The sequence below is a fragment of the Lactuca sativa genome, chromosome 8, assembly GCF_002870075.4.
Source record: "Lactuca sativa cultivar Salinas chromosome 8, Lsat_Salinas_v11, whole genome shotgun sequence".
In the NCBI taxonomy this organism is placed as follows: Eukaryota; Viridiplantae; Streptophyta; class Magnoliopsida; order Asterales; family Asteraceae; genus Lactuca; species Lactuca sativa.
In genome coordinates, this window is record NC_056630.2 from 26531089 (window position 1) to 26541390 (window position 10302).

The 10302-nt window shown below is 33.3% G+C and overlaps 1 protein-coding gene across 2 annotated transcripts; it reads left to right on the plus strand.

The window, feature by feature from the left end:
- Positions 1 to 4864: 4864 nt before the first annotated feature.
- Positions 4865 to 8608, plus strand: LOC111877219 (G-type lectin S-receptor-like serine/threonine-protein kinase At4g27290). Of its 2 annotated transcripts, none has more exons than XM_023873740.3 (7): positions 4865 to 6206; positions 6818 to 6949; positions 7061 to 7218; positions 7307 to 7517; positions 7594 to 7831; positions 7921 to 8071; positions 8165 to 8608. In XM_023873740.3, the coding sequence occupies exons 1-7, from the start codon at positions 4922 to 4924 to the stop codon at positions 8450 to 8452; spliced, it is 2463 nt and encodes an 820-aa protein (XP_023729508.1). In that variant the 5' UTR covers positions 4865 to 4921; the 3' UTR covers positions 8453 to 8608. The 2 variants fall into 2 exon arrangements, with proteins under 2 accessions (XP_023729508.1, XP_023729507.1); XM_023873739.3 differs by having other exon boundaries at positions 4866 to 6206; positions 6812 to 6949.
- The last annotated feature ends 1694 nt before the right edge of the window (positions 8609 to 10302 follow it).

Sequence of the window (10302 nt, forward strand, 5' to 3'; positions counted from 1 at the left end):
ACCAAAAGAAACTATCTGCCGCCGCTGCATTGCGCGGGTATCCTACTAGTATATTATATATATATATATATATATATATATACAAGTTTCTAAAAAGCTCGCCATGGCTCCGCCATGGCGCGCCATGACTCCAAGGCTTGCACATGCCGCCAAGCTTTGCCAAAATGCCGCCTTAACTCATATATGTGTATAAAAATGAATAATAGTTGAAAATACATATAAAATATTAATTATATAGAAAATTGCCGCCTTAAGTCACGCCTTACAAACGTCGTGACTCGCCAAGGCTCAGAAAAGCTTGAGGCTTGACATTGCCGCCAAGTCACGCCTTACGTTATTTAGAACCTTGTGTATATATATATATATATCTGTGTGTGTGTGTGTTTTGAGTTATGTGTTTTGATGTTTTACCTTTCCGTTTTGTGTTTCAGTATGGTGGCTATCACATGATTGGTGTCAGGTGCTGGCTGCACTGTGAGGATGGGTCCGAGGGATGAGGAGATCCATAGGATCATTGTTCTCGAGGCGATTAAATAGGTGATTATATACTTAATTAAATAGGAGATCCATATATATATATATATATATATATATATATATATATATATATATATATATATATATATATATATATAGAGAGAGAGAGAGAGAGAGAGAGAGTTCAATTGAGGAAAAAAACGGTTGAGAATGGGGGAATCATTCTCAACCAATCATTTATTTTTGCTGCAAAAGCCTCCAACGTACCAGCGGAAATGGGAAAGAAATGCATATATGTTTTTCAACAAAACATGTTTCCTTAAACTATGTTAAGCATTACCTTAATATATACAAAAACATAGTTTTTTTTTCTTTTTTTTTTTGTAATTTTTAAGAAACTATTTTTATCGAAAAATCGTTTAATTTTTAAAAAACATATTTAAATCTTAAGTAGTTGTAAGTACGGTAGATTGCGAGTAGTATTTTTATGCTTATTTTTGTTTGATTTGTTTGTTTGATGATATTGGAATCTTAGGTTTGTGTTCTGAGTGTATAGGAAGGCTTTAGTGTTATGTACTGGACATACACCATTAGGAGTATTGTTGTGATTTCCTGGTGTTATGCTTCTCCGTATGTTGTTGCTTCAATTCATTGGTCCTTATCTCCTTGTATGTAAAATCCTAGACAACGTCATTGCTTCAATAAATGTGAAATCGGCAAAATTAAGTTTAACTTGAGGCTCCATCTTTTCTAATTCTACAGTTTTTGTTGTGATAGGGTATTTATTTTGACATTTATTGACATTTTCTTCTTCGTGAAGCCCTTTATCAAAGAGTCATATCTCCATTGCAGAAAACAACTTAAAAAAGTAATAAGTTTTAATTTCAGATCTTAAATTTAGGTTTCTCTATTATCAACTTCTTTATTTATGTTTCTTCTCCTGGTTGTTTTAGTACAACATTGTTTAAAAGGTAATTATTTTACCTTTCTTTTTTGATATATCATAGGGGTGTTGGATTTAAAAGACTTTTCTTCCTTCAGAAAATTGGTGGTTGTTTAAGGCTTGGTGCAGGGAAAGATAATTTTTCCAAAGAAGGGAAAGGAGAGTGAGTCTAAAGAAAGGAATTATGCGTAAAAACCAAGAACAGAATGCACATTTCATCATGTAACCATTATATATATTCCCTCCAGCTCTGGCTTATTTGTCAAATTTTATCATTTAGGTAAGCCAACTGGACATGTATTGGCAACAAAGCTCATGAGGATGGACATTCTGAGACTGTTTGATCCATATGTAAGCTTAGCTTAAATTAAGTGGACAAATGTTACCTTCCAAAAAAAAATACTATGAAGAAAAAGACATTAAATCGAATGTAGAAAGATACCTTCAAGCTTGTAGTCAATGACCTTTTATGTTAATGTCTATGAGTGGGATAAGATAAACCAAAATAAGCTTGGTTAGAAATATGACCAGAATATCCTTGGTTAGAATACCATTGTTAGAATTATGACCAGAATACCCTTGGGGATGCAAGTGCTTTACACTATGCCATGATCATTACCAGTTGCGGTCACCATCACTGCTCCAGCCTCTCTGCCAAAATGTAGCCCCCACCCTACTGACAAAGCATAACCTCTGCTCCGGGTTTTGTTGAGATTTCATTGTTCTTTTGTGAATATAAGATAAAACTTGCTTTATATTATTTTAATCATTTCTTAATTATGTCTAACCACAATGTACTCCATATTGATGCAATTCCTTTAATTTTTTTTTTTAAATTTGTCTTTGTCAAAAATCACCAACCCTTATTTTCTTGATATCCTTCTCTCTACTCTGTTTCTTGATTATTTAAAGAAGAATAGTGACACATAGATAATTTACTGTCATCCTCATGACAAGTCGTGATCCTTACATGACCCAACTGTTCCTTTTGAACATTGGTTTCCACATTCATCAACCATAACCATGCATCATCAGATTCGGCTTGTAAAAGGAATTAATGTCAAACAAATATTGGTTTAAGAGCCTATTTTAACAAATAAGTAAGAGTATGTTGTTATCCCTTTCATTTATCCATAATGTTGGTGATACTATTTGACTTATTATGCATATTCCCTTCATGAATCTGATGATTTTAAATAAATAATGCAGGTAAATTTGTAGCAAAAGGGTGAGAGAATAAGAGTTGGACATGAGATAGCTAAATATGTAATTTTGGAGCCTACAAGTAATTTTTGCAGTATTAAAAAACCAATTGTTTTTCAATAAACGTTCTGTAATATTTTGAAATGATATTATGGAAACTTAGAACTATTAAAATTTCATCTTTTCACACCTTTGTTTCTATGTGTTCTCTATATTTTATGATTCTTGTAGCTTTGAATGTTTCATTGATTAACTTAACCGATTTACATATTGGAACTTCATCTCCATTAGATACATGTATATTGTTGTTGACAAAGTAAGATATTCCCACATATTTTACTTCACACCATTTTATACTATAAGAAATACAAATGCTCATAAAATTAAATAATGCCTCAAAGTATGTTGTTTTTAGATGAATTATTAAATGAGTATTATAAGTGAATAATGCATTTGACGTTTCATTATTTCATTTAGACCTCTTGATAAATTGGTCACATTTGTAAAATCAACAACTATTAGAAGACCGATTTGAATTTAGGATAAATTACACAATGGTCCTTATAGTTTTGAGTAGAATGCGTGTTTAATCCTTTAATTTCTTAAACTCAAACCATTCTTATAATTTTGTTTTGTTTTGATTTTGGTCCATAATCGCATTTTTTGGATTCAATTTCAAGTAGGCAGCTGGATTATTGTCGTCCCACTCCCATCTTTAAGGTTTTCATATGATATGGTTTCAAGATTATGCATTGGGTTTCTGATTTTTGTTTTATCTGATGTATTTTTGTTTTTCGGTGTTGACAATAGTGGTCACCAAAGGCAAAGGATATATGATTGGAGGGTGAAAAAAAAGGTTAAGAGGACAAGTATATGAACATGGGAAATGGAAAATATTAGGTTTAGGATTTTTTTTCGTATTTGATATATATATATATATATATATATATATATATATATATATATATATATATATATATATATATATATATATATATATAAATTATTAAAAAAAAAAAAAAACTATAAAAACATATTAATCATTTTAAGTTGTTTTGAGACTAAATACGAAACAAAAACAAACTAAATGGATGGTCAAGGTTAAAAAAGACTTGAAGACTAGGCACATGAAGGCTAGCCCAAACCACAAGGACCAATCATGTAATTTAACTTTAAATTTATAACCATAATATATAGATATATGATGTTGGGTCGATATCCCAAATGAAATAAAAATTACGATCCCTTTACTTAACTAAACACTTTATAGTTTACATCGATTTATTTATTTAACAAATATTTTAAAATAACTAATATATATATATATATATATATATATATATATATATATATATATATATATATATATATATATATATATATATATATATTGAATTTCGAATATCTGAAATACCTTAAAATTCATAAAATCACTATCAGAAATCGAATATGAAAATCTGTATAGACATAAATACATTTACTTAGATAATAATTTTTTATTTTTCTGTTAATTCATAAAATCAATATCAAATTCGAATAATTTAATCGAGTAGTAGTTTACACCTTAAACATTGTGTCAATGTTAGTGAAACCTAACAAATATTTTAAAGGTGATGTAATATATACAACAAATGTGGTATATAAAAAAGTTTTGCGAGATTAATAATGTACTAGCACTTATGTGTTTTTACATATTTCCATATTTGAGTATTCTTATATAATTATATTATTTTTGTTTGAACGACTTACATAGATTATATTTTGTGCCTGCTTGAACCGTTTATTTATATCAGTTATTCGATGTATCATGTCAAAAATAACATCAAAATTGGGTTCTATTGTCTTAGACATGTACTTTCTTTTGGAACATAAAAATTTTGTAAAAGAAACGTATCGCCGAAAAAACTATTTGTCGCCACCGCTTTGCGCGTGTAAAGGCTATATATATATATATATATATATATATATATATATATATATATATATATATATATATATATATATATATATATATATATATATATATATATATATATATATGTTTTTCTAGTAATGTAAAATATCTTTCGGCTAAAGACTTTTTGGATCCCGTTAACCGAAGAAAATATATTTTTTTTCTTTCTTTATCTTTTCCTTACTCGTGTATGACCTATATATATACGAAATTTTTTAAATGTGCAAAAGTCACGTTTTCAAAGCTGATGCTTTCAAGTCAATAATTTATATAAGTTTTAATATTCAAAATTCAGGGTTGCGTACGTCTACAACCCACCATTTCCAAGAACACATCATTCTTTAATGGAGCTATATCGCATTATCCTTGTGTTCATCTTCAGTATCATATTCTTTATCTTGCCATGTTCTGCTGCAGTCGATAGAGTATACATAAATCAACCAATCAAAGATGGCAACACCATTGTTTCAGATGGTGAAATGTATGAACTGGGGTTTTTTAGCCCCGGAAAGTCAGAGAATCGATATTTGGGGATATGGTACAAAAACATATCACCATGTACAGTTGTTTGGGTTGCTAACAGGCAGACACCAATCAAGGATGCATCTGGGGTGTTTCAAGTCACTACGGAAGGAGTCCTGCTGAGTCACAGTGGTGGCAATAGTAATACTATCATCTGGTCATCCAATTTCACCGTATCTTCAAGGCATGTTAATCCAGTGGCAAAGCTTCTGGACAGCGGAAATCTTGTGGTGTGGGATGACTACGGAAACAAAGAAAAACTGATCTGGCAAAGTTTTGACTATCCTGGTGACACAATCCTACCAGGAATGAAATTTGGGAAGGATTTGATAACAGGAAGCGAGAGGTACTTCACATCTTGGAAGAGCCCTGATGATCCTTCTATTGGTTTGTATAAATTTTGGGTAGACACAAATGGATATCCACAGGTTTTTTTGGGAGAAGGTGAACATGAAACCTTGAGGATTGGGCGATGGAATGGTGTTGGCTTTCAAGGCGTTTCTGTGGAAAACATGAATCCAATTTTCTCTACAGAATTTGTTGTGAATGAGAAAGAAATATATTATAGATATAAGCTTAAGAGTACAACTGTTCAGAGGGTTATTTTGATGTGGGATGGCATGGTACGGAGGTTGCAGTTGAACAAGCGAACCCAAGAATGGGTCGAGTATGCAAATGTTGTAGTTGATGCTTGTAGTCGTTATGGACCATGTGGTCCATTTGGAAGCTGCAGCATTAAAAGTTCTGTCCCTTGCAGTTGTTTGGAAGGTTTTGAACCAAAAGTCCCAGAAGAATGGAAAGCAGGGGATTGGTCGAGTGGGTGTCAACCTAAAAAGCCATTGGATTGTAGGACTCCAGCAGATTTCTTCTACAAAATTTCAGGAGTGGTTTTCCCAGACACACGTCATTCATCGTACAACGAGAGCATGTCCCTTGGAGAATGTGAGATGGCCTGCAGAAGGGATTGCTCTTGTACTGCTTATGCTAATTTAAATATTAGAAATGGGGGAAGTGGATGTTTGCTTTGGTTTGATGACCTGCTGGACGTAAGAGAATCTGATGATCATCAAGAACTGTACATAAGAATGGCAATCTCTGAGTTAGCAGGTATACAAATTTTATTTTATATATAACAGTGAAAAGTCTTGAGCCTGTTGAGTATGTTGTGGGGTGTGATGATTAGACTATCTTGTGTATTCTAGATAATCCTCTTAGCCGGTAAAACTTATTAGACATACATAGGATGAAGATTTAATTCAACCTAAGAGCATCTACAATGCATATTTGAATGGAAGAGTTGAATAAGGCAGCATGCCTAATTGGCATTTAATGCATTAAACTCTACCATTGTGAGATGCATGTTGGCGTTCAATGGATGTGGAGTTAATGACCGTTGAACTCTTCAATGCGAAACAAGAAATCTTTAATAATTAAATATGTCATATATTAGATTTTATAAATATATTCCATTAAGCTTCATAAAGTTCATTGTAGGACAATTTTGGTAAAGTTGAATGATTAATAGAATGATGATAGGGAAACCCTTTTATACTCTAATTATAATGAACTCAATGCATTGTGGATGCCCAAATAAGAATCACCTTTTACAATAATTTATAAGGAATCTTAACAAAAACAATTGTCAGTAGTATCCTACAGGTTGAAGGTACTTGGTTTTGAATTGAAACCTTACTAATTATTTTACTCATTAGCAAAAGGCCAATTCAGCTTCAACAAGAAGAAGGGAGTACTCACGGTGGTGCTGTCAGTTTCGATAGCTGCACTGCTTCTCTCTGCAGTAGCATATGCCTGTAGAAAGAAAATGAAAAGGCTTCATAAAAGGGGAAGAGGTAAAACAAGTCATTGATTATTCTTTGAGATATGAAATATTAAATGTCTTCAAGAGTATGATTTTTGGCAGATCCGTGTAAACATTAGAAATTGAAATTTTACTTTTGTAGGAAGCAGGGCACATACGCTTGACAAAGATCATACGACTGTTCAGATGGAAAACCTTGATGAACTACCTTTTTTTAGCCTGCATAAATTAGCAGAGGCTACCGATAACTTTAACATTAATAATAAGATTGGAGAAGGTGGTTTTGGTCCCGTTTACAAGGTAACTTGTTGATTCTTTTGATATAAAACACAATTCATGTATGTATTAACAAAGGAATATTAGAATAATAAGCTCCAATATTCTATAGGGTGTGTTGGAAAACGGGCGAGTAATTGCTGTAAAGCGTCTCTCAGAAACATCACAACAAGGACTTGATGAGTTCCAAAACGAAGTCATTTGTATTGCCAAACTTCAGCATCGGAATCTTGTGAAGCTCCTTGGATATTGCATTCATGAAAATGAAAGGATTCTCATTTATGAATACATGGATAACAAAAGCTTGGACTCACTTCTATTTGGTTTGACACCCTCTAATGCCTTATTTTGACATTTGTTGTAGCAACAGGCATGCATTAAGTAGTTAATATTTGGCAGATGAAACCAAAGGTTCATTGCTTGTCTGGCCTCAACGGTTTCGCATTATCCATGGTATAGCTAGGGGTGTTCTTTATCTACATCAAGATTCCCGCCTTCAAATCATCCATAGAGATCTCAAGGCGGGTAATATCTTGCTGGACAGCGAAATGAATCCAAAAATATCAGACTTTGGCCTTGCTCGAAAGTTTGTAGGACAGGATGCCATGGCTAAGACAAAGAAGGTGGTTGGAACACAGTAAGAATTCGTAAAACATTGCCCAAGACAAGGGAATACAAATGCAAAATCCTACTACTGTTTTTCTAATTGAATGAACTTGGATGCAGTGGTTACATTTCTCCTGAGTATGCGGTACATGGGCGTTTCTCTATAAAGTCAGATGTATTTAGCTTTGGTGTTGTTGTGCTGGAAATTGTGAGTGGGAAGAAAAACAGAGGATTCTCTCATGAGGCTCACAGCGATAACCTCCTTGGACATGTAAGTTAATCTTGTAGACTAAAATGCACCAGAAACTATTTGTTCTTAAACCTCATCCTTTTGTTTAATTTTGTGACATTTGGTTTCATTCAGGCTTGGAGACTACATAAAGAAGACAAGTCCATTGAACTCATGAGTGCTTCTTTACGCAACTCTTGTGTGGTGTCTGAAGTACTACGATCAATACATGTTGGATTATTGTGTGTGCAACACCATGTAGAAGATAGACCAACTATGTTGTCAGTAGTTCTAATGCTGATTAGTGAGGGGGCACTGCCTCCACCCAAACAACCAGCTTTTTTCACGGAAGAAAGTTACCGTGAAGTTGATATTGTTTCATCCCTAGAGGAATACACAATTACACTTTTGCATGCTAGATAGAAAGCATGTGCCAGATGTATAAATTGTTGGAGTGATCTTGATTTGTTTTGGAAACATTCCTTATTTTATTTTTTATATTTGTTGTTACTCTATTCTAGGATTAGACTCAGTTTCAATTTCCTTTTAGTATAAGTAATTCCCCTTTATTATAGGTAGGGGTAAACCTTTGATGCCGATTCATTCAGAATGTCTTTTGCTTCTTTATAAAGACGGTATATTCTTGATTCATTAGCCAATGATGTCCAAAAGAAATTTTGCTACTTGGGCCATCAAGATGAAGGTCTTTTTGCAAGCTCAAGGCGTATGGGATACGGTTGATCCCAAGAATCCTCGAGACCCCATTGATGTCATGAAGGACAATATGGCTCTAGCCACCACCTACCATGACATTTTTGGAAAAAATGCTATTTTCGGTAAGTAATGGAGACAATAAAGTTGTTAGGGTTTAAGAACTTCAATAACTTTTAAACACAAAGCGATAAAATGAAAAAAGAAAATAAGAACATAATCGGTTTATGTGGTGCGCATGATTAAAGCGAGCTGTTCCGTACACAACAAATTTTCTCCATACATAACAATTGATGCTTTAAAATGTTGTATTGTACAACTATATAATGCATGAATTGTTGTGTATGGCAAAAAACTGTTGTGTACGAATCACTTCCCATGATTAAAGTGATTGGCTACGTCGACGACAAACAAGAAAGATATTTTGCTATTTTTGATGACCGGTTTTCTGATACATTAGGTTTTACGAATTCAAGAGATATAAATACTAGTTGGTTGTCCTAAAACTGGTAGTAAGGTCAAGCCAAGAACTAACAAAAAAGTTGCCCATGACATAATTATAATTGAAGACACCTTAAACCAAGAAACTTTGACAAAAACGTGGCCAATGACATAATTGAAAGTGAATCTCATCGGGACTCAATGTTTGGTCTGCATAGCGACTATATGGTCAAAAGGTGTATCAGTTTGCATAAATTAACAATCTCCCACTCGGAGACTGATGAACAAATCTACCGCCATCCATTCTAGAATTATGTAACTTTCTATCTGTCTGTAGTCTACACCTTCTTCAAGTACCTAGGAAGTTAGCTCTTCAAGTACCTAGGAAGTTAGCTGAAGCCATGCACAACTTCAACTTCTTCACAGTCACCACCCTAGTAAACATATTTGCTCGATTATTCGTATGAAGGACCTTCTTCAAATTTGAAGTCTCATCACTTATCAGTTCTCAGATAAAATGGTACATCATGTGAATGTGTTTCTTCCTATTTTGAAAGACTAGATTTGTAAGACACAAATTATATACTTAAGAACAAACATATTGAAAGCTAAAAGGTACAAACATTGAAGAACAAATTCGAGGATATGAGCATGAAGAAGAAAGAATAGTAGATGAGTGTTCTTTTAAAGTGAAAAAAACATGGTACATACCATGCATGCTCTATGTGGCAGGATGGAAGAAGTGTATGTTGTAAATAAGGTGTTAAGAGTGGCCTGACAAGATTCATACAAATTGTTTCCGTAATAGAACAATTTGTAGATCTTGAAACAATGATTGTCAAGAAGTAGTCGGTAGATTAAAGGCAAAAGAAAGGATTTAAGGCATAAGAAAGGATTTGAGGGTACAATAAGTTAAAGATAAACATTACTCTTTTGACTCACAAAGAGCTCTTATTTAAAGAAAAATAATAAAGATGATGATCCAAAAGGGTTAACCAAGTGCCCCTGTGGAAACTATGATAATTTACATGATCGACGAAGAGGCGATGACTACAACAACCAAGGAGGTAATTGGGGGAGGGGATGGGTACCCATCAATAATAAGGCTAGGGTCCTGGGAC

What these genes read in the sequence shown, in the direction of transcription:
- LOC111877219 (XM_023873739.3), top strand. Translation starts at nt 4,922, where the DNA reads ATGGAGCTATATCGCATTATCCTTGTGTTCATCTTCAGTATCATATTC. An exon ending in GTTTTGGTCCCGTTTACAAG is followed by an intron (nt 7,219 to 7,306) that starts GTAACTTGTTGA and finishes AATATTCTATAG; the next exon opens with GGTGTGTTGGAAAACGGGCG. An exon ending in AAGAAGGTGGTTGGAACACA is followed by an intron (nt 7,832 to 7,920) that starts GTAAGAATTCGT and finishes ACTTGGATGCAG; the next exon opens with TGGTTACATTTCTCCTGAGT.